Below are 26,097 nucleotides of genomic sequence, written 5' to 3'. Positions count from 1 at the left end.
GAACAGTAGTCCAGGTGTGTTGATAATGCTGTTAAGAATGCAGAGCAGCGCTATAAGACAGACTTCTCCCCATCTTAGCTACTTTTGTATCAATATGTTTACAATCCAGGGTTACTACAAGCAGTTTAGTCTCCTCAACTCGCTCAATTTCCACATTATTCATTACAAGATTTAGTTGAGGTTTAGGGTTTAGTGAATGATTTGTAATACAATGCTTTAAGTTTTTGAAATATTTAGGACTAACATATTCCTTGCTAGCCATTCAGTGTTGCTATCATTTTAGTCGCTGTGGTAGCTGTCGTGTATAGTGTTGAGTCATCCGCATACATTAGTAAAGGTTTTTTTTAAAAGAAAGGGGCCTAAACAGCTGCCCTGGGGAATTCCTGATTCTACCTGGATTTTGTTGGAGAGGCATCCAATAAAGAACACCCTCATTAGTAACCATGTTTCAATTCATGGTGGCTCAGGTTCATTTTTTTACGCCTGCACTTAACAATAAAGTGATGTTAACTTCAGAACATTTTTTTTCTTTTTTACCCCCCTTTTTCTCCCCAATTTTGTCATATCCAATTACGAACTTGTCTCATCGCTGCAACTCCCCAACGGGCGCGGGAGAGGCGAAGGTTGAGTCATGCGTCCTCCTTAACACCCACCCGCTTAACCCGGAAGCCAGCCGCCCCAATGTTAGGAAACACCGTTCAACTGACGACCGAAGTCAGCCTGCAGGTGCCCGGCCTGCCACAAGGAGTCGCTAGAGCATGATGAACCAAGTAAAGCCCCCCCTGGCCAAACCCTCCCTTAACCCGGACGACACTGGGCCAATTGTGTGCCACCCTATGGGACTCCCGGTCACAGCCGGTTGTGTTACAGGCTGGGATCAACCTCGTGTCTGTAGTGACACCTCAAGCACTGCGATGCAGTGCCTTAGACCCCTGCGCCACACGGGAGGCACCCCATAACATGAAATGTAATCCTTATATTCAGAATAGTACGGAATACTCAGTATTGTGTTGGACAGTAGACTACAGTGCAGATAGAGTACAGTTTAATACAGTAGTAGAGTAGGGAGTACTCACAGGTGTCTGTTGCAGGTGGAGTTGACAATTGAGGGGTCAGTGGGGTGGAGGGTGACAGGAGGGGTGTGTTGGGCAGACAGCAGAAACCCAATGGCCAGCAGAGACAGACTCAGACATGTTCCTAGGAGAAAACAAATACAGTCTAACCAAACAGTGTACTGCTTTAGACATAATATGGGTTACTACTACTGTCTGTTTACTTACATGTATTACAATTTCATGTAATACTGTAATTTCACGTAGTCCATGTAATTCCATTCAAATCTATCTGTGGAGCTAACTGTGAAACGTATACTGTGATCCAATATGCCATCTATTCACACACACTAAATGTGTCTCTGAATCATCAGAATCCATACATTTATCTTTACCCTGACCCTCTGACCCTTACCGATGATGCTCCCGAGTGTGAGTTTCCTGCGGCCAACCCTCTCCACTAGCCACACCCCCAGGAGGGTAAACAGAAAGTTGGTGAAGGCTGTGACCCCGGCCAACCAGATGGCCAGCTTGTCATCCCGCACTCCCGACATCTGCAGGATGGTGGCGCCGTAGTACCTGTACAAAGAGGAGAGGGTGTTTCATCAGTCAACAGAACCATAGAGAAAAACAGAGAATTTGGCACAGAGATATAATGTATCTCTATGGTGGTGCAGCAGTACCTGCACACAGAGGACAGGATATGGTCATCATCAATCACCACATGGCTACCATATAAAGACACTAGCTGGATGCCATGTTGATGCACAAAGACAATAGGGTGGTGGCTACTATCTGGCCATGCTGGAAAGAACAGCCAGGTAGTAATGTCCTTCTGGAATGGCCATCTACAGACTATTGAGGACAGGACAGGAAACTCAAAGTTCATTACGATTGTATGTTGTATTGCATTGGATTGTCCCTCTCATGCCAATAAAGCTTGGGAGAGCGAGATATAAGTAGGAAACAGATTGAAAGAGACAGATCACCATGTGCTAATGATTCTCTCCATAGAGAAGAGGTACACTCCATTATGTTCTTGAGTTGAGTGGCCACCAATCAACCACCGGTAAAGCAATCAACCCGAAATAGACACAATGAGCCCAGTCCCAATCCATCCACCCCATTCACTCTTGTATCTGTCTGTGTCCCAAATGGCACCCAAATCCCCAAATAGTGCACTACTTTTGACCAGGACCCATAGGGCTCTGGACAAAGGTAGTGCACTATGTAGGGAATAGGGTGCCATTTGCGACACAAACACTCTGGTGTCACTGTCTAATTAAAGTGCCACCTTTCTGCCTGGATGCTGCTGAACTCTGCTTCACTTAGGCAAATTACACCTCATCAAGCTCGACAGACAGGGCCTCTAAACATTCTCTCCTTGACATGCATCATTTCTAGGGGACCAGGTGATATAGACGGTGGAGGAAGATCCTAGTCCTGTAAAACTTGTAGACATCCAGATAGCTGCTCAAGGTAGAAGTTGCCACAGATCTTGAATAAGATTCACCTACTGTGGCTGAAAAAAATATCAGACCGTATATCAGTGGTTAAGGGAAACTACACCCCTCTCTGATCAACCCTCTCCCTGCTTCACAAGGCAGCACCCCAGCCTCTGTAGAAAAGCCCTTACTCTCCAGGTTAAATGAGAAAATACAGACACTCGGAACGCAACGCAACGATTCTCACCCAAAAAAGACGAGAGAGGAAAACTTTCATTCAAAAGTTAAAAAATAAAAGACATTCCCTCGCTTTCTCTCTCGCTCCCTCACTTTTTCACTCATTCTCTGCAGGGAGCAGTGAATTAGCATTTTGTTTTTCAATCTCTTGAAAAGCATCTGCACCCTTCTACTCGTTTTCAAAACAAAACACTCCTTTGCATAAATCTTTCCTTTAGTTAAGTCAGCCAACATGTTTCTCAACTTCAGTCTAAATTCAATACTTCAGAGTTAAAGTACAGGTGTAAGGGGTCATGAGGACCACATACATGGTCAATAAATATAAAAATCAAGCAAAGCCTTTGAAAAAAACTGAGCCCATAGCACTGGTAATAGCCACATGCAGCGATGTAACAACATGCTAGGCGGAAGGCAACAAAGCCGCCTGATTTCTGTCTCGCCTCGCAGAGGCTTTCAATCTCAGTATGCATCTGCCCACACACACACACACACACACAGAAACACAGTATGACTGATAAGGGGTTTGTAGTAGCAGCGGGTGTAAAAGCTCTCTGCAGTAGAGGCTCTCTAATCTCCATCTCAGGTTTGAATCAGATTGATTAAGAAGCAGCAAGGCAGGCCGGAAAGGAAGCACAGCTCACATATAACCAGCCCAGCCAGCTACCCTCTGCTCTGACAGATCATAGCAACACCACCACACCACATCCACAACAAACATGATGTAACCAGCTACACAGAGCGCTGTAAATACTACATAAGTGTACTTCGAACCCCTCCAGCACAGCATCCAAATGCTGCCATAATACAGACTATTGGTTGGTAACCACATGGTGCCAGTTAAAAATCATAGTTTCCAACAGCCAAAGTGTGTGTATTTTTAGGCTCTGGCTCCATTCCAGAAATGTGGAATAAAACATATGTATTTTTTGTGGGTGAAACCCCCTGCCAGGACACTTGCAGAGGGAAGAATGAACCATCCCCAGTCCCTGTTAACGATGAGGATGCAGGCTCATTCTTGGACTCTCGGGGAGCTCACAGTCCAATTATATACATTTTACTGCCCGCAAAAACATTCTACAGGTGGTGAGATGGGCAAATGGCAATAATACTGTAGATTGTAGATAAGAGCCTGTGCTAATTGAAATGTCTGTGTTCAATTTATTATTAAATGTAATACATTTTAGACCATGGTAACTACTCTGAACTGGACACAGCTGGCAGTACAGTTGTCATTTGTCATTTCTGACATGTCTGGAAGGTCTCAGACACTCAATAAAGCTGTCATATATAAAAGCAATATTAAAATGATATGTATGACGACCGGAGCGGACGAGAAGTCTGAAGCTCTGTAGCCAAAACTATTAATTCAACACAACTAAAAAGCACCCAGACTGTATTCATGACCACAGTAAAATTCTACGTGACCGTTGAATCAGGGTTATCTCTTCTTTTGCACTCTGGACAGGCTGTATCACAACCGGCATATGAGCCCAAGCCTGAAAGAAAACCTGAATGAAAATAATGATTGTGCCTTTACACAATACATAGCCTACCACATAGTACACATGGCAGAAAAACATTACAAAAATACTGATTTAAGATATCTTTGGTACATAATTGGTCTAGCCTAATTAAACAAATTCAGAGTAGGCCTACAATTATAGTGAATTTGTATTTTATTTTGAATAGCTTAGTAATTGGGCATTTTTGTATGTTTTGATAATTAATAGGCTGACACATGACCTTTAGCTACAGAATATCTCACCACCATGCTTTTCCATCTCCTCCCCTCTCTCCTTCATTCCTTTCTCTAGTGTGCAGAGAGGGGCTGTCAACAGTTTCATGAAATAGCCCATTTTTCATTGTGAAAACATGTTTCTATCGATGTTCCCGAACAGATTTCGCTTTCCCAAATGAAACACTGGGTAGATGCAGGAATAGGGTTGGAGAGACAATGGCATACAGAGTTTGTGCGGAATATCACCTGTCGTGCGGGAAAATAACCAGAGCAGCCTACTTGACATGAGTGAAACGTACCGGCCCCTATTCACTATTCGAGAGCATACGGATTACATTTATTTTTTTCTCTTGCCCCTGTTCCTGCCCATTTGATAATGGATCATTCTAAATTGAAAAATACATTTGACATATTATTAAAGACAATATTAAATTGAGAATAGTCTGATGGGTGAAAATATGATCACTTGATGAGAGAACAACGTGTGCAGCCTGCGGCAAGGAACAGAGCACAAGCTTTTTTTGTGACTTTCTCTAATCATCAATAGCCTAAAGTCGCATCGTGCAGCCCATATATGTTTTGATTTCTAAGGCATTCTATGGTTTGTATCATTCATAACTAAAGTTGCCAAATAACTCTAAATCTAGGATATAGGACCTGTTTCAAATGATCACTTCTACGCTCAAAATAGCCACTTCATATGCGGACTCTCGCTCTGAAATGGGAAAAATATCCTTTCTATTTTATTCAGCTAAGTTCAGTTATATTCTTCTTACTATAAAATCATATAATATAAAATAATGGCAGGGACTTATGAGCATATCTTCTCTGCTAAATGAACAAGACTACAGTTTATGGCATGGCTCATAGCCAGATAACATATAGTAAGCCAACTCATATTCTGAAATACATTTTCTTCATATCATAATGTTTCTTTAGACGGAACTTCCTAAAATAAATAATAGATGCACTGTGATAGTGTGTATTCAATTGATTTATTAGACCTTTTTTTAAATGTAGATGTTCCAACGGCGGCATCAGCAGCTTGTTTGTGTGGAGGCCTGGAGATTATATTTTTTTAATTTAACCTTTATTTAACCAGGTAGGCAAGTTGAGAACAAGTTCTCATTTACAATTGCGACCTGGCCAAGATAAAGCAAGCAGTTTGACACATACAACCACAGAGTTACACATGGAGTAAAACAAACAAACAGTCAATAATATAGTACAAAAATAAGTCTATATACAAAGTGAGCAAATGAGGTGAGATAAGGGAGGTAAAGGCAAAAAAGGCCATGATGGCGAAGTAAATACAATATAGTGTAACGGTCGTCGTAGGTAATGGACCAAGGCGCAGCGGGTTGAGTGCTCATCTTAACTTTATTTGAACACATATGAAACAAAACGATCGAACAAACAGTATTGCAGGCCACACACACACACACACACACACACACACACACACACACACACACACACACACACACACACACACACACACACACACACACACACACACACACACACACACACACACACACACACACACACACACACACACACACACACACACACAACAACTTCCCACAGGGGACAGGTGAAAACAGGGCTACCTAAGTATGACTCTCAATCAGCAACAACGATGTACAGCTGTTCCTGATTGAGAGCCATACCAGGCCAACACAAAGAAATACACAACATAGATAGAGCATAGAAATACACAACATAGAACATAACCAAAACCCCAGAATACTCTAAACAAACACCCCTCTACATAAACACATATATCAACAAACCCCGAACCACATAAAACAAATACCCCCTGCCACGTCCTGACCAAACTACAATAACCAGTAACCCCTTATACTGGTCAGAACGTGACATATAGCAAGTAAGACACTGGAATGGTAGATTTGCAGTGGAAGAAAGTGCAAAGTAGAAATATAAATAATGGGGTGCAAAGGAGCAAAATAAATAAATACAGTAGGGGAAGAGGTAGTTGTTTGGCCTACATTATAGATGGGCTATGTACAGGTGCAGTAATCTGTGAGATGCTCTAACAGCTTGTGCTTAAAGCTAGTGAGGGAGATAAGTGTTTCCAGTTTTAGAGATTTTTGTAGTTCGTTCCAGTCATTGGCAGCAGAGAACTGGAAGGAGAGGCGGCCGAAGGAGGAATTGGCTTTGGGGGTGACCAGAGAGATATACCTGCTGGAGCACGTGCTACAGGTGGGTGCTGCTATGGTGACCAGCGAGCTGAGATAAGGCGGGACTTTACTTAGCAGGGTCTTGTAGATGACCTGGAGCCAGTGGGATTGGCGACGAGTATGAAGTGAGGGCCAGCCAACGAGAGCGTACAGGTCGCAGTGGTGGGTAGTATATGGGGCTTTGGTGACAAAACGGATGGCACTGTGATAGACTGCATCCAATTTATTGAGTAGGGTGTTGGAGGCTATTTTGTAAATGACATCGCCGAAGTCGAGGATCAGTAGGATGGTCAGTTTTACGAGGGTATGTTTGGCAGCATGTCTTTTAGGCTATCGTAGTCGAAAGACCTCATGCCGCTTATGCAGATCACGTAGCTGTGTGTAATTAGCCTATGGTAATATTATTCTGTCTAATCACGCACACACACCCACAGAGCCTCCTCATTGGGTTAATCCACAACAACCTGTTATTTAGACGCGCTAATTGTCCTTTTATAGTCTACTCTAAGTGTGTCAAAGTTGATGTTGTTGTGGTGTGTGTTACTGTTGCTGTTGTAGTTCATTTCAGAGACTGTTATGACTTTGTTGTGGTACTTGTTTAGTTTTTTATTGACCGTCTAGTCCACCTTTCCAGGAAAAACTCTGGACCCTTAGTTGTTGTTGTTTTCTTTTAGAGGTGTGTAGGCGTCACCGTGTTGTTGGTATAGTTGAACAGGGTTGAGCAGAGTTGAGCAGTGTGTGTTCTCTATGTTTAGTAAACTCTGTCTCTGTGTGCCTCTGCGTTCAGCAGCATTAGACATGAGTGTGATAATGCATTCATCTCCTTTCAAGAGAGAAATAGGCCAGTTCCCAAGAGAGACATTTCTCTCTCTCTCTCTCTCTCTCTCTCTCTCTCTCTCTGAGTGCTCTTAGGCCCCTATGCTTTCTATCTCTCTTGTTTCTCTCTCTCCCTCCCCTCCTCCCTCTCTTTAATTGATATGATTACATTACTGTTACCTGGTTAGTGTGCTGTCTGTGAGTATCAATGTGTTTAAGTGATTTTGCCACTGAACCCACAGTCATGAGTGGTTATTGGTTAGGGATATGATATGGTCCTCTCACTCCTCGCAGCTCACACACACACACACACTCACGCTGCTGCTTTAGCATGCACTATGTATTCAACTGCATTACCAAGACGCTACCCTACACACACACACTATCCACTATATTTGTAAATACGGTCATGCGTGACATAGCAGTAACACATTCATGATCTATACTGTATATCATATTGTGTACATATCAGGCTATTACTATGGATACTATCTATACTATTATTATTATCATTAGTATTTTTTTGACTCTTATTATTGATATTGATTACTGTACTGCAATGTTCTGGCAGCTAGCACGTAAGCCTTTTGCTGAAGTTTTTATACCTGCTGTAAACAGTGTATGTGACAAATAAAATGTTATTTGAGTTGGCACACACACACAAGCACACACACACAAGCGCACACACACACACACACACACACACACACACACACACACACACACACACACACACACACACACACACACACACACACACACACACACACACACACACACACACACACACACGTCACATTGAGGCTGCCAATGCATCCATCCGCCTTAACGATCAGGCCATCATGACCTTTCCAGAGAATATCATATTGTTTGTCTTTAGGTCAGCTAGCAGCGTAGCCAGCTTTGAAGGAGCTCTGATAGGGTAGGTATTGTTCCCTGGGACCTTAGACCCCCCCCCCCCCCCCCCAAGTATCTATCTCTCTGCGTCCCAAATAGCACCCTATTCCATATATATATTGCACTACTTTTGACCAGAGCCCTATAGTAGTGCGCTATATGGGAAATAGGGTGCCATTTGGGACGCAATCTCTATCTCCTGGGAGGGAGTGGGCTTTTCAGCTTGCTCTCTCTTTCCCTCTTTAATCCTTTTCAATCGGGTGCATATTCAATGAAGCTCCAGTGATGCATTTGTAAATGTCAGCCGTAAGTGAACAATTTATGTCCCCCTCACCTTTAGAGTGAAATGGGCTGGAGCAAGGCAGGTAGTCAGAGAGAGGTGAGAGGGGAGCAGAGGGACGAGGAGGATGAAGAGAGGGAGAAGGAGGAGAGGTGGTAGAATTTATTGTACGAGACTTCTTTCTGGCCATGTGATTAACTCCAGTCCCACTCCTCTCTTTCTTCTATTCCTCTCATCCACCTATCTCTCTTTTGCCCACGTACCCAAGCTTCAGAGGTGAGTTCACATAAACTTATCTCTTTCAGACACCACTTCCATCCTTCTCTTTTCCACCTTTCCATTCCGTTCCTCATCACCCTCTTTCCCCTTCTCAACTTTCTCTTCCTCCCCTGTCTCTGACATCTTTGTTGTCACCTTGTCTTCATGTCGGAGTGGAGAGAGGAGAAATGTGTGAAGTGAATCTATGGCGAGCGTAGCCAGTGAAGTGCAGGTTCGATTTTCAGAACAGAGGTTCTGAAGGCTATTTCACACCTTCTGCCTGCTCCTCTCACATCACATACAGCCACTGGCACAATCTGAAATGGCACCCTATTCCCTATATAGTGCACTACTTTTGATCGGAGCCGATAGTGAATAGGGTGCCATTTCGGACACAGACACTCTGTTATATAACCTCCATCTTGGATCTGTGCATCATCTTGGAGAAGGTTAAGGGGTTAGTGTTGGTGACGCACTGGGAACTTGTCAAAGTCGCTGTTGTTGTGTTTTTGTGTATTTACACAATCTACAGTCTACCATGTCACCTTCTGTGTTTTGGTTTTCAAGAGCCATCTTGTGTCAAACCCAGTCAAAGTCAGCCAATGTTTATCTAGACTTTTTACTTCACATCTCAAGTAGGAGTTGAGTGTTTCTTGTTTTTGTAATGTTTTGTTTGTCTCTCCACTTTGAAGTTCCTATTCAGTGCTCCCTCTTACACTGAGAGAATGTAATCATAATAGTCACAGCGTAACATCTTGAAAATGCATTACAGCAGTTGTTGCCGCACAATTTCGAGCATAAGCACCATGGTTAACATAGTGGAAGACTTGATTATTACACTTGATGACTCTCACTCAGTCACTCAGTCACTCTCCTCCTCCGTTTCAGTCTATCTACCTCTCTTGTCTCTTCTCCATCTTCCTGTCTTTCTCTTGGCTGTATGGTATCTTGTGGTGTCTTGCACTATTGGCATTCTAGAGTCTCAGACTCTCAGACCAATATATGGAACAGTCCTGTGTATTTGTCCCTATCCTACCCTTGGCCCAAGTGATCCCCACAGACCTCAGATGTACAGGGCTATAGACGGGTGTAGAACGGCGTGCGTGTGTGGGGTGCGGAAGAGTGTATTACAGGGTTGTAATTGAACATGTCCATGGCATATCACTGACCTATTGTTAGATATCACTTATTAAAGATGGTTGTTACCATGGTGAATGGAATTGGCTTCCAGATAACTTTTTCTTCTCTTCCCATACTGAGAACAAGAATTATTTTCTTTTCTTTATTCCCTCTCTCTCTTTCTTTCTCTCTCTCTTTCTCTCTCTTTCTCCCTTCTTACCAATGTTTTTTACCGATATAGACAGGAAGCAAAATAACAGTAATTGACTGTTAATTAACATAAACAAGTAAACACATTTAGCAGGGCTTCCATGTGGCGCAGCGGTCTAAGGAACTGCATTTCAGTGCTAGAGGTGTCACTACAGACCCTGGTTCGATTCCAGGCTGTATCACAACCGGCTGTGATTGGGAGTCCCATAGGGCGGCGCACAATTGGCCCGGCGTCGTCCGGGTAAGGGTTTGGCCGGGTTAGGACGTCATTGTAAATAAGAATTTGTTCCTAACTGTCTTGCCTAGTGAAATAAATAAATACAAATACAAATAAAATACAAATCTGCTTACCAACTATAAGAAATACACAACAGGCTGCCATCAGTCATCAAGGGCAATACAAGGGTGACACACATAGAGACAGACACAGACAGACACACACACACACACACTCGAACGACTGGACCTTTACAGCTCTCCTCCCAGGCTGAGTCACTAGTTAATTGGCATGTCTCAACATCTCCAAGATGACATCTCTACAGCTGACCGACCATCTGTGTCTGCCAACTGCCCCACGTAAACAAACACTCACACATCAAAACTAAATTATACACTAAAATATGACAAACCAAAAGATGAAGATATAAACAACATCATTGGAAAGGTTACCCTATGCTGGTTAATTCCAAATAATGTATAATTTTATAGTAGGATATGCTGTGGCATTTCTTACTAAATACAACCTTTGACATATACTGTAAGTAATCAGGTTATCTGTGGACATGAGCATCATGTTGAGACCAGAGTAAGACATGCCCAATGTTCAGTCACATCGTCACTAATAGACATTGTCTATTATGGATGGATCAACAACACCTGTGGCCTCTGCTAGTCTGCCAGACAGGATTAGCAGGCTCTCGCTGTACTCTCAGGCTTAACTGCTGGCAGAGGAGAAACAGACAGATGACCTTCCCTCTCGGCCCCTCATTCTCTCATTAATTCTCTCTCTTTCCCTTTATCTCCCCCTCTCTCTCTGTCAATTTCTTAATCACCTCACTCTCTATTCTGTCTATCTGTCTGCCTGCCTGCATGCCTCTCTCTACCTCCCTCCACCTCTCTCCCTCCTTCTTTACCTCCCTCTCTCTCTTACAGTGACCTTTACGTGCTGGATAATGTGGCTAATCGTCATGATTCCAGATCTAATAAGAAGAGGACACATCCTCACTGACAAGACAGGCTAGTTCATCATTTTTCCTCATTGTGGCTCACAATGACAGACAGACGGGCAGAGCCAGAGAGATGGAGAGAGAGAGAGAGAGAGAGAGAGAGAGAGAGAGAGAGAGGCCTGCAAGGAACCACAAACATATCCCAAACAAATCAATATCTCAAACTGCCATACAATCAGTACATGTCCCGGGAGACCTTTAGTTCATGAGAGATATGGATCAACACATCTCTCATCCTCTCTGCTCTCTGGCAGGTGGGAACGTCAATCTGACAGCACTCTGAGTTCAGTTCACAACAACGTCTGTGTGTACTGTGCATACGTGCATGCTTGTGTCTATGAGTCCGCTATAGGAGTGTGCCTGAGAGAGTCCGAGAGGAATCGAAGCTGGGGTGTTGGCGGAATGTTGCAACAGCCTTTAGAGTCATCTCTTCATGACAGGGTCGGAACAAAGAAAGAGGTACTCAGAGTGAGTGCCAGGATTCATACCAAATGAAACTCTTCCAAAGCATCTTAGGAAGAGGAATCACGATGTCTCATTTGAGGGCTGGGCAGAGGACGGGTGAGTGACACAGACAGGACAAAGGATGAGGGACTGTCTCTCCATATACTCCTTAGCCAGCTGAGACAATCTTGGGCTGGGCAGGGAAACAGTGAGTGTCTCTGTGTGACTGCCCTGAACCATTGAACCTGTCTGGGCTAGGGCTGGGGCTGGTTTGGTGAGGAGGGAGTGAGACATAGGCATGTGCCCCATGTCGGATCTCAACCTGATTTGTTGTCACTCGGCTGTCTCTGCCACCACCTGCGGCTTTACAAATTACCAGAGGGAGAGGTAAACACAGCCACGGACCTAAACACACGCAAGCTACCTTAACAGACTCACACACACACGTACACACACAAACGTAACACTTTGGTTATCACCCACACGCACGTATGCACACACAAACACACGCTAGCGCGCGCGCGCGCACACGCCAAACCAAACCGACACCCACTCACACCCACTCGTCCTATTCCTCTCACCTCGAATGGTTGCTTAGCAACAGCACATATTGCAAGATTGTTTACAATGCCCAGAATATGCTTGAGCTCAGGGGGATGAGAGAAAGCTAGACGATGCAATCTCACTTGAGATGGAAATAAAGATTCAACGGTTTAGCACCATACAGGCACAAAGGAAATTCAGCGAGCAATTGACCCTGCAAAGTGCATAAAAGTGCACGAAGCATGAAGAGGAATAGAAAAGGGGTTGTGTTATGTGAAAGAAAACCATTTGATACACCCCAAAAATTGAATAATGTAGGTTACCAGTGTCAATTTTCTTCAGGCAAGGTTGCTTATCAATCACACAGGTGTGGGGCTCTGTGAACTATCTCCTTTACAGCACATGATCCTGCATGTAATTGTCTAAGTGTTGACTGGACCACTGAACTGGTATTCGACATGAGTCGGAGGGCCGGGTGAGCCCACTAAGCTAAAGGCTATAGGCATGTTACCGTACCACTCACATGACGTTGTTGATCCTGTAAATATGAATGTAGCTTAATCAAAACCATGTTACCTCACTGAGCTGTAGCTTAGGCATGTTAGTCCACCGAACGTGCACAAGAACCTTGGTTTGTGGGAGCCGAAACGGCGCATAGGAGCAGATCTCCTGTTTCTGTAGCGTGAGGCAGCTTGATGTACAAGTACATCCCCTGGACAGGACGCTAGTCTATAACAGGGCCTTACCCACAAATCAAATCAAAACAAAATCACATTTTATTTGTCACATGCGCCAAATACAACAAGTGTAGACCTTATAGTAAAATGCTGACTTGCTCTTTCCCAACATGCAGAGTTAAATAAGAAAAATCTCCTTAATGTGGAAAATCTAACCAACAAGTTTCAAGTTTCAAAGTTATTCGCCATGTATACAGGACACAACAGGCGTAAAACAGTACAGTGAAATGTTTGCTTGCGAGCTCTTTCCCAACAGCGCAGAAAAAAACTAACAAAAACCCACAAGGAATGCGAAGATACGATAAAGAAACACGAGAATGCAAGTATTTACAGATCAGTGCCAGTACCATATTCAATGTGCAGGGGCCACTAAGGCCACTAAGATACTAAAAGCTGTGTACTCACATGACAGTGTTGATCCCAGAGAGCTGTTGGAACATCTGTAGTCCACATCCCACCAGGAGTGCTCTCCGTGTGGGGGGGTAGGTCAGCATCCTCCAGATCACAGGGCCATCTGGACACACACACACACACACACACACACACACACACACACACACACACACACACACACACACACACACACACACACACACACACACACACACACACACACACACACACACACACACACACACACACACACACACACACACACACAGGAGCAGAGGTTAGAATAGACCTTTTGATCATCATCAGCCTATCAATGGACAAACACAACACACACGAAACAGGCCAACAAGTGGCTGAAGTTAGTTGTGTTCGGTCTGAAAGTAAAGTTGTGTCTGAGGCAGCAGCAGAAGCCAGCAGGCTTACAGCTGAGACCTTCAAACAGAGACTCCAGGGAGAAGCAGTCATAATAGGACAGGAAGGCTGGACAGATATGCAGAGCTTTAATAAAGAAACTCACACACTGACTGACTGACTAACTGACTTAATCCACTGACATATCAAACACACACAAGAATGGACAAATATGGACACACACAGACACAGTTACACTGACACACGCTGACAAACACAGACAAACACACATACACATACACACATTGTTTGAGGGGAGCAGCTGTGAGTGGGTGGATGCTCGCTGGGCTGGGAAGAGCTCCTTTAGCTCCCAGACAGGCTGAACACACACACACACACACGCACACACACACGCACAGCTACCGGACAGCGCCCCACTGAAACAGAAAACACTCTCCCCAGGACCAGTCACAGCAGGATCTCCTGAGAACCAATCAACACTGACCGAGCCACTCTGCACCCAGCCACACTCACCGGGGGGGACCAATCAAATCACGCTGTTCTTCCCAGCAAACGCTTTCTGACTATTACTGCTGTCATTATCTTTGAATGCATGTATGGATGTCTCTTATTTCTCATAAGCTTAGCCATGTTATTAATCAATATAGAGATCTGTTCATATCGTGTGTGTCACAAAATAATATAAAGATGTCATAAACCGTCATGGAGGTTGACAGTCTCTTCAAATGTTACCGGTACACCTTATTATTACTAGCTGACGGGAGTGAATGTTGACTTGGACTGTGTGTTTGTGTTTATCGACTGCGTGAGTAAAGTGAGTGTGGACATGAGCTGCCAGGTTACAAATGCAACCATCAGAAACTGAGAGGAAGTGATGTGTTTATGAGAGTCAACAATTTGCAGAGCGCTAACATTGTAGAGGCAGGATTGAATGGCCCCAGGAGACAATACCAGAGGACAGAGAGCTGATTAGCTGCAGCTCAGATCCTGAGACATGGACAGACAGATCGCTGTGAACCAACTGACCTAGGTTATGGGTGAGTTAATGAATGAAGCGCTAACTTCACAGAGACGCACAAACACACACACAGACTGATAAACACAAGCACGTGCTGCTTGTGCATACATTCACATTCCGCAGCAAGAAAATCAAAAATGTTGCTCAAACAAAAGGGGGAACGTAACAAAATGGGGGCTTGTCCGGGATCTTGTTACCCATGAGTATGGTAGTCACTCTAGTCACCTACTCTGAAGCTCTGCTGTGCCCAGATATTTGAGTGTTCAAAATACACTTTTGTGGTAGAGTTTCTGTCACTGACATCCACCTTGATGGGTTATAAGATTGGGAAAGTTGCATAAACACACAGGCTAATAAAATTAAAAATAAAGCCATGGACTTTAAGTTGGAAGCAAATGTGGAAAACCCTACGTGGGAGATGCTAGATACTGTAAATGTACAAAGGCGAATCTGCTCGTCATTTCAAAGCATTATGACATTAAGGTGGCATTTGGCGATCCAAAAGCAGTAGTTAAAGAGTTCATCGGTACTGCTTCAGTGGAGGAAGAAATCCTTCAAGAGAGAGAGGCTGATGAATAGGGCGCTACCAGTAGTAAAGTACATCCCATAGACGTGCAACAAACGGAGTTAAAACTAAAGGCAAAGTTGGAGCAACAAAAATGTGAGGTTGAACAACAGAAATTAGAGCTCGGGCACAAGGAAAGAGAACGTGAGGAGAGATTGGATGAACATAAATTAAGAGTTGGAGCACAGGGCAAAACAAGATGAGCGTGCAGCCAAACAACAAGAACGAGAACGTGTGGCTAGACTAGAATAAGAATAAGAACGATGGATCTGGAAGTGCTCCAAATCCAGTCAGGCCATCCTGCACCCTCAACAGAGTTTGATCTTGGTTGGAACAGCCGGCTTGTACCGCCTTTCAACGAAAAGGAGGTGGGTGTATATTTTACTCTGTTTGAGCGGATTGCCACATTCCTAAAACGGCCATGAGATATTTGGTCAGTGCTCCTCCAAAGTGTTCTTGTGGGAAAATCTCAGAAGTGTACGCCGCTTTGTCTCTTGACCAGAGTTCAGATTATGACACTGTTAAAGCTGCTATTCTACGGGCTTACGAGTTGTCTCAGAGGCATACAGACAACAGTTCCGTAATTTATGAAAGACAGAAACACAAAGCCATGTTGAGTTCGCAAGGAAACAAGCATGTATTTTTGATCGGTGGTGTGGTTCTCAAGAGGTGAAGGACTCATACTTCTCAAACAGTTCAAGCATTGACTTCACGAAAGGGTTGCGACCTACATTTATGACCACAAGGATCTCACTCTTGAGAAAGCTGCAGATGAGTTTGTGTTGACACATAAAACTACCCTCACAAACAAAGCATCCAGTATTTATCCCAATCCAGAGAAGTCACCTCCTACTGCGAGTGCCCAAAGATAAAGATCGGCAGATCGTATATCCTGCAGTTTGTTTTTACTGCCATGAGAAAGGACACACTGTCTCTCAGTGTCCTAAGTTGAAACAGAAAAATGATAAAGAGAAAAAGCCATTTCTTCTCGTGGGAGCATTATGGCCCATTAAGTCTCTGGTTGGGATAGGGTTATGTCCTAAACAAGATTTTGGATGTGTATGAACCCTTTTTTCAGACGGGTTTGTGTCTCTGCAGAGTGGCGATGCTATTAAGCAGCCGGTGAAGATACTGCAAGACACTGGGGCAGCCCAGTCCTTCATTTTGGAGGATGTTTTGCCTTTGTCTGACACTTCAGCAACTGGTTACAGTGTGTTAGAACAAGGCATGGAGATGCGTTGCATGGAAGTTCCTTTGTATAACGTGGAACTCAAGTCTGATGTTATTTCTGGTTCCGTTGGCCTAGCCAACCGGTGAAGGGGGCATCATTCATTTTGGGAAACTATTTGGCTGGAGGGAAGGTTGTGCCAAATCCTGTCACTTGTAAGGAACCTAGAGTAGAGGAACCTGATGGGTTATCAGGAAAGTACCCTAGAGGGTTCACAGCGTGTGCCATTACACATGCTATGTCTAGAAAAGTCCCCGGGAGCAAGTCAAGTGTTGAAGAGGATGTCAGTGATCCCACCATAGTTGATCTGTCTGAGACGTTTATGGGTGATCCTGATTTCAGTAAACCTCTTGAGTTGACCTCTCCTTTGAAAACCCCAAATGTGAGTGAGTTTGTAGGACCGCTGAAGGAAGAAAGGGTTCCTGGAGTTGATACTTCGATGTCTAGGAAGCAGCTGATATCTCTCTTTTTGCTGAGATATGTCCAAAGGAGGAGTTGATGAAGTTTGTGTGGGTTACTTTGACAGAGATGGTGTTCTAATCAGGAAATGGCAACCTCGCGTCACTTCTGGGCAGGATAACTGGCCCAGTGTATCATTCCAGGTATGCTTCGACAAGAGATACTGAGGTTGGCTCAGGATGGTAGTATGGCAGGCCATCTTGGGGTCAATAAGACGTATGACCGTATCGCGCACAACTTCTTCTGGTCTGGTCTGAAACAGGATGTTGTGTCTTACTGTAAATCATCAAATGAAATTTATATAGCCCTTCTTACATCAGCTGATATCTCAAAGTGCTGTACAGAAACCCAGCCTAAAATCCCAAACAGCAAGTAATGCAGGTGTGAAGGAATCTTGTTTGCCAGCGGACGGGTAAACCAAACCAAGCTGTACCAGTTGCACCTTTGCAGCCTATTCCTGCTTTGACAAACATTTCAGCAAGGTTCTGGTGGACTGTGTTGGTCCTTTGCCCAAAGCCAAGAGTGGTAACCAGTTTCACTTAACCATCATGTGCATTGCAACTCGTTTCCCTGAGGCAATTCCACTGAGGAAAATCACTGGAGGAAAGTTACTGCGGATATAGCAAGAGTTTCCCCTTGAAATCAGACGTGTCCGTGGTAAGGACAACTTGGTTACTGATTGTGTCTCAAGGGTGGGCACTCAATAAGTTTGTTTCTTGCGTTTAGCTGTGTTGCCCTGGCTCACGATTTATTTTGACTGCACATTCTGTATTTTGGGCTCGTTCCAAGAGGACATGAGTCATAGAAATGTACGCAAGTTTTTAAAAAACTTGTGAAAGTTAGGCATCTATAAATAAGAACATCATTTATATATATATATATACAATACCAGTCAAAGGTTTGGACACACCTACTCATTCAAGGGTTTTTCTTTATTTTTACTATTTTCTACATTGTAGAATAATGGTGAAGACATCAAAACTATGAAAAACACACATGGAATCATGTAGTAACCAAAAAAGTGTTATACAAATCAAATATATTTTATATTTTATATTCTTCAAAGTAGACACCCTTTGCCTTGATGACAGCTTTGCACACTCTTGGCATTCTCTCAACCAGCTTCATGAGGTAGTCACCTGGAATGCATTTCAAATAACAGGTGTGCCTTGTTAAAAGTTAATTTGTGGAATTTATTTCCTTAATGCATTTGAGCTAATCAGTTGTGTTGTGACAAGGTACAGTAGGGGTGGTATACAGAAGATAGCCCTATTTGGTAAAGACCAAGTCCATATTATGTAAAAAAAAAAAAAAAAACACACGTGCAGTTGCAAAAACCATCAAGCGCTATGATGAAACTAGCTTTCATGAGGACCGCCACAGGAAAGGAAGACCCAGAGTTACCTCTGCTGCAGAGGAGAAGTTCATTAGAATTACCAGCCTCAGATTTCAGCCCAAATAAATGCTTCACAGAGTATTCTGCCTTTGAATTGCGTTCCCATGCAAAACTAGACAGATAGCTAACAACTAAGTCTTCAATAAAACTCCCAAGGTGTGACTTTTCTTGAATTAATATATTGAAAACTTTTATGTTGTGAAACTGCAAAATACAGAAAATAATATACTTAAGTATTCAATTCAAGTCGACATATTGTAGCTGTACATTATACCTTACAAGTTGAAGTTGCATGAAAATACAAAGCACGTGCCAAGGTATCATGCATCTGGCATGACGCCAAACCATGTAGCTAATTGTTAATCATATGGTAATTGGCTAACTCCTTTCATTACTCTAATAATGTACAACCATCTCTGTAGAATAACAAAGCATATTACACTAGAAACAGTAACAAAACTTCAGTATTGTATGTTTTACAATTCGTTTACATGACGCACGAGCAAAGTAATACAGCTGACGGCATACATGAAAGGCATTGCAATTTGTGTGAGTAAATGCAACCAACCGACATTGATAAGTAAGCAATTCTATCAATAACAAGATTATCATCACTAGCTAAATGCTTGAATCCAACTTACAAACAAATATTTTCCGAGGTTGAATTGTGACAAGAAATAGCTACACTGAAAGACCTGCACCGTAGTGTTGTTTTTAGCTGCTTCTATGCGTGTAGAACGAATTCTCTACTTCCTGTTTGCGTACAGTCTTTCTAAGTACCAAAAGGCTCCACTAGGGGGTGAATAACACCATGGAACACAATGAAAATCCATCTTAACCATTGTAATAAAATTATCTGTTACCTTCTTACAGGATGGCAGCACACAGAGTTCAAGTAACAGACACATCTCAACATCAACTGTTCAGAGGAGACTGCGTGAATCAGGCCTTCATGGTCAAATTGCTGTGAAAAAAAACAATAAGAAACATGAGCAATGGACATTAGACCGGTGGAAATCTGTCCTTTGGTCTGATGAGTCCACATTTGAGATTTTTGGTTCCAACCACCGTCTTTGTGAGACGCAGAATGATCTCTGCATGTGTGGTTCCCACAGTGAAGCATGGAGGAGGTGTGATGGTGATTTTCTGGTGACACGGTCATGATTTATTTGAAATTCAAGGCACATTTAACCAGCATGGCTACCACAGCATTCTGCAGCGATATGCCATCCCATCTGGTTTGCCCATCTGGGACTATCATTTGTTTTTCAACAGGACAATGACCCAACACACCTCCAGGTTGTGTAAGGGCTATTTGACAAAGAAGGAGAGTGATGTAGTGCTGCATCAGATGACCTGGCCTCCACAATCACCCGACCTCAACCGAATCGAGATGGTTTGGGATGAGTTGGACCGCAGAGTGAAGGAAAAGCAGCCCTTAAGTAATCAGCATATGTGGGAACTCCTTCAAGACTGTTGGAAAAGCATTCCAAGTGAAGCTGGTTGAGAGAATGCCAAGAGTGTTTTGTCTTACATTTAATTGTTGACACCCATTAGACTCCATGTTTACATTGGAGAAGGCGACGCATTTAAGTTGATCATGTTGTGAAGTGGAAGTTGTTTTCTGTTGGTGGTGAGCAAACTTGTCTAAGGAAAATATAGGACATATTTGTTGTCTTAAGGGGGAAGGTGTTACAGGCTTTGGTTTTTCCATTTATGTTCTGAGGTTGGACTTTAGCACGTACAGTATAGCTCGTTAGCACGTAGGGCGCACTGATTGGTGTCATCTCATAGTTAGTATGTGTTACACATGTGCTGGTTGTCAGGTGCTATTTAACTGGCCCATTGCTCCAGTTGTCTTGATAGATGCAGAGGGTTAGCACCTTTAGTTGGCACTCCCTATTTTGAGTTCTTGACAAACAATCCTTTATCTGATTTTGGTTTGCTTGCTGTCTTTAAGTTTTGTGGGGGGGTTTCTTTTGTTTGCCTCTTCTTTGGTAAGCTTAGTGGATGCTCATGGTGGGTGGCTTTAAGGTTCCAGTTGTTGTTGCTAGTCAACTTACAGTGTACACCCCCATGAGTGTCTTCCTACAACCACACCTGTTCGGTTTGGTTGTTGGTCAGTTCCCCCTTCTGTTTGAGCGACATTTTTGTTTTTCATGCTGGTGAAAGTAACATACGCACAGGCAGAGACACGGGCGCACACATACACACGAGTGCATACAGTAAACACACACACACACACACACACACACACACACACACACACACACACACACACACACACACACACACACACACAGGTATGAACAGAGCTCCACTCTAACCTAATCAGAGAAAGGATGAGTTCAGCGAGAGGGAGAAAGAGAGGTGATAGAGAGGGAGAGAGACAGATAGAGGGGGGAGAGGGGAATAGCAGGGCGAGGGACAGATAGAGATAAATGGGAAGCTATACTCACTCAAATGAACCCTACATTACAGCTTTTTACAATCACTTTGGCACTAATTTAGGAACCTTAATGTCATTTTTCTAAACTTTAGACACATAACTCACAACCAATGATCAAACTCCTTTTTTTTTTTTTTTTAACTCTAACACTTTTTCCAGTTGCTTGGATACAATACACATAAAGCTAAGATCATTTGTTCATTGAACTAAAATCACCTGTTCAAAATGACATAACTTAACATCAAATTATTACCATTTCAAAATGCAATTCACACATTACATCTGAGATGACTGACTGTCTATTCATTTCATTACACTGATCTAACTATCAATTGATACAACTGCTCAAAATGATAAGTAACTGTTGCATTACTCTTAGTTTTATGGAAACTGACGAACATGAACCAATTGGACTACATTATCTATGGATGTAATATTTCATCATCATTCTTCATCAGACACTGTTTCTATGGTCCCATGTACCACTTTTCCAGACCATGTTTTCAGATTTGACATTACTGTACACTCACCGGCTACTTTATTAGGTTCACCTATCTAGTACTGGGTAGGACCCCCTTTTGCCTCCACAACAGCCTGAATTATTCACGGTGTTGTACGTTAAGAGATGCCCTTCTGCACACCACTGTTTTAAACAGCTGTTATTTGAGCATTTGTGGCCTTTCTGTTAGCTTGAATAAGTCTGGACATTCTCCTCTGACCTCTCTCATTAACAAGGTGTTTTTGCCCACAGAACTGCCACTCACTGAATGTGTTTTGTTTATCACACCATTCTCTGTAAACTCTAGAGACTGTAGTGCATAAAAATCCCAGGAAGGCAGCTGTTTCTGAGATGCTGGAATCACCATGTGTGGCATCAACAATCATACCACGGTCAAAGTTGCTTAGATTACGCATCTTGCCGTTCTAATGTTTGGTCGAACAACAACTAAAGCTCTCTACTCTATATACTCTATATATTGCGTTGCAGGCAGCCACATGATTCGCTGTTCAAATGTAACCTTCCTTGATGGGCTAAATCAGGTCTGTAGAGGTGATGGCATGACCTATGTCATTGTGTGGGATAATGTCAGGTTCCACCATGCTCAAATGGTGTAAGCATGGTTTCAGGCCCATCCACAATTTACCACCCTGTACTTACCCCCATACTCTCCTTTCTTAAAACCCGATTGAGGAATCTTTCTCCACATGGAGATGGAAGGTATATGATAGGCGCCCTCACGAACAGGCCACCCTTCTCCAGGCCATGGATGACGCATGCAATGACATCACGGCAGACCAGTGTCAAGCCTGGATTCGCCATGCCCGAAGATTCTTCCCAAGATGTTCGGCTAATGAAAACATCCATTGTGATGTGGATGAGAACCTATGGCCAAATCCACAACACAGGGTTGGTGGAAATATAGAAGTACAGTAATCAATCCTTTGTTTTGCTTTTTACAGTAAGCCAGGTGAGGAACACTGCAGTTGATGTTTTACTGTAGTTTTTTCTTTTTTTGTAGCTAATTATTTTTTGCTTTGATTCAAAGAAACCTATGAGTGATTTTATTGTATTTCATCAATACATTTCAGATTTTGTTCAATGATTCCACTGTGTCTGTAGTATTCTCTCTACTAGTCCTTTTACAGTGATGTATTTACGTGTAGTACCATAATGAAACATGTATCACATATTTTGTACTACAATATTTAATGATTGTACGAACAACTACACAGTGAACCTATCGGTATCTTGTGGTTGGGTGATCTAAATGAATGTTCCTATGGTATTTCATGATAAATTAGTTATTTGAACCAATGATTCTGCAAGTGCAAGGTTTCTTTAAAGATATGAAGGCACAATGCAATGTTTTGAACATTGGATAGCCTGTGTTACAAGTGATGACCGTTTTGAGTTTTGTGTCTAGAGTTTTGAAAAATGACCACAAGGTTCTGAAATTAGTGTCAAAGGGATTGTAAAAAAACTGTAGGATGGAAAGAAGGGAACAGGGATAGAATGTGCTTTCCATCCTAATGCAGTGTTCATTTGAGTGAGTTTAGCTTCCAATGTATCTCTATCTGTCCCCGTTGGTTCATGGCGGTCTGTCAATCCAAGTAATGCTGTAACCATAAAAGCTGTTTTAGCCATTATACACGCACCACCTATCCTTTAAAAGTCTACCACAAAGATACTGCTCCTCTCTTTCATTTCATTCCATATTACTCATATCAAACCAACAGAGTGCAATAGCCATCCAGTACAAAGGAAACACGCTACACACAGCTGAATTAAAACCTAATTAGTGTACAGTCAGACGAGGCCAGTGTTATGGGGTCTTAATGAGAGCGATATCTTCTCCCCTTTGATATCCACCAATGGAATCCCCAATTATATAATTTCCCCATGGCAACCTTCGCCAGGGAAACACCCAAGCGACACCAATTAGAGTGAATTTTCCAATGTTGGTATAGCGATGGCTTCATTAAGTGGGATGTTTTATTCTGCACATCAAATAACCCAGAAATGGTTCCTAGTTGTTCTCTCATGGAACCTTCTGCACAGGCACCCGTCACTGTTTGATTACTACAGTGGAAACGTTTCATTACAACCATCCCTCTGCCTGTCTTAGGCTACTCAACGGAGAGAGACAGGATGAATGGAGCCACAGTGCCAAGAGAGAGAGGGAGAGAGGGAGAGAGAGAGAGGGAGAGAGAGAGAGAGAGAGAGAGAGGGAGAGAGGGAGAGAGAGAGAGGGAGAGAGAGAAAGGAAATAGATGGAGAGAGACAAAGAGGGAATGTGGGGGAGGAAGAGAGGGAGAAAGGGAACAAGAGAAAGAGGAAGGGATTAGGGGGAGGGGACAGTGAGGGAAAGTGAGAGTGAGTGAGGGAAAGAGACAGAGACGTTTGACAACATGTTGATTACATTACGTTCCTTTGAGAAGGATTAAACTTTTCAGTATACTGATTAGAATTCTAATCCAGCTACTGATAAGCCATGGAGATTAATGTCCCTATCTTTTTATTGGTTCGTAAGTCATTTGTAAGGTTGTGGAATGCCATCCTCTGTCGTCAATAGATAGTTTGATTAGGTTAGGGACAGACAGAAGTCAACCCAAGGAACTTAAATGAAGCGAGCAATGGAACTCCAATCTACAGGAAGATGAACAACAAATTCCTTTCAGAGATGATGGAAAAAGCTCTTTCTGTCCCACATGTAATTTTACATAAGTGTCTAAGAGATTTCAGCAAGGTCAGTACATTTTCATAAAACATTATTAGAAACCAGAGCACTTTAATATTGACAGTCTCTTTCCCCTCTCCTCTTTAATATCCTCTCTCCCCCTCTCCTCTTCTTCCCTCTCTCCACTCCCCTCTTCTTTCCTCACCCATCTATCCTCTCCTCTCCTCCTTTCCAACTTTGCTGTTCCCTCTCTACAGATGTATAGGGGCAGCAGCTGGGTGGTTATCCGAGGGCACTGAGGGCCGGCCAACGGCAGTTGCTAGGAGCCGCTCCATAGGCGAAGAGAGCCAAGCCAAGCCCAGTCAGACAGACGGTAAGATGGACACACAGACACATACTGTACCTTCGAGAGCACACACACACATACAGTGCCTTCGGAGAGTATCCAGACCCCTTGACTTTTTCCACATATTGTTACATTACAGCTTTATTAAAACATTTATTTAAAAAAGGTATCCTCAGCAATCTACACACAATACCCCATAATGACAAAGCAAAAACAGGTTTTTAGAAATGTTTGCAAATGTATCTTAGATGGTGGCGCCATCACCATTGTGGATAAGCACCTGTATTGAGGATCCTCTCCTGTCTCCATATTGAATGGAGAGAGTGAGCAAGGAAATAGATGTATATATATATATATATAAATCAAATACCTTATAAGTATTCAGACCCTTTGCAATGAGACTCGAAACTGAGCTCAGGTGCATCCTGTTTCCATTGATCATCCTTGAGATGTTTCTACAACTTGATTGGAGTCCACCAATTGTAAATTCAATTGATTGGACATGATTTGGAAAGGCAAACACCTGTCGATATAAGGTCCCACAGTTGACAGTGCATGTCATTCGACCATGAGGTCGAAGAAATTGTCCGTAGTGCTCCGAGACAATATTGTGTCGAGGCACTGATCTGGGGAAGGATACCAAAAAATGTCTGCATCATCTTACGTCCCCAAGAACACAGTGGCCTCCATCATTCTTAAATGGAAGAAGTTTGGAACCATAAAGACTCTTCCTAGAGCTGTCCGCCCGGCCAAACTGAGTGACCAAGAACCCAATGGTCACTCTGACAGAGCTCTAAAGTTCCTCTGTGGAGACGGGAGAACCTTCCAGTGTCACGCCCTGATCTGTTTCACCTGTCTTTGTGCTTGTCTCCACCCCCTCCAGGTGTCACCCATCTTCCCCATTATCCCCTGTGTACTTTTACCCTTGTTTTCTGTTTGTCTGTTGCCAGTTCGTCTTGTTTGTCAAGCTTACCATTGTTTGTCCTGTCAGCTCCTGTCTTTTCCCAGCCCCTCTTTTTCTCTCCCTCCTGGTTTTTTGACCCTTGCCTGTCCTGACCCTGAACCCGCCCGCCTGACCACTCTGCCTGCCCCTGATCCTAAGCCTGCCTGCTATCCTGTAACTTTGCCCCTATCTGGATTACCGACCTCTGCCTGACCTGTCCCTGAGCCTGCCTGCTGTCCTGTACCTTTGCCTCTGTTGCTGTAATAAACATTGTTACTTCGACACGGTCTGTATCTGGGTCTTACCTTATCCTGATATCCAGAAGGACAACCATCTCTGCAGCACTCCACCAATTAGGCCTTTATGGTAGAGTGGCCAGACGGAAGACACTCCTCAGTAAAAGGCACATGACAGCCCTCTTTGAGTTTGCCAAAAGGCACCTAAAGACTCTTAGGCCATGAGAAACAAGATTCTCTGGTCTGATGAAACCAAGACTGAACTCTTTGGCCTGAATGCCAAGCGTCATGTCTGGAGGAAACCTGG

At 43.2% G+C, this 26,097-nt stretch overlaps 1 protein-coding gene across 1 annotated transcript in view; it reads right to left on the bottom strand.

The window, feature by feature from the left end:
* Positions 1-26,097, bottom strand: part of LOC115180327 (proton myo-inositol cotransporter) — a 76,906-nt gene that overhangs the window by 6,945 nt on the left and 43,864 nt on the right. Inside the window, exons 4-6 of the mRNA XM_029742337.1 lie at positions 13,612-13,720; positions 1,468-1,631; positions 1,077-1,197 (exon numbers count right to left, since the gene is read on the bottom strand). Of these exons, the coding sequence (XP_029598197.1) occupies positions 1,077-1,197; positions 1,468-1,631; positions 13,612-13,720 (394 nt within the window). The remainder of the gene's footprint in view (positions 1-1,076; positions 1,198-1,467; positions 1,632-13,611; positions 13,721-26,097) is intronic.

The sequence above is a fragment of the Salmo trutta genome, chromosome 40, assembly GCF_901001165.1.
Source record: "Salmo trutta chromosome 40, fSalTru1.1, whole genome shotgun sequence".
NCBI classification, from domain to species: Eukaryota; Metazoa; Chordata; class Actinopteri; order Salmoniformes; family Salmonidae; genus Salmo; species Salmo trutta.
Note: the sequence above shows the minus strand (reverse complement) of the source record. Positions and strands in the feature narration are given on the sequence as shown.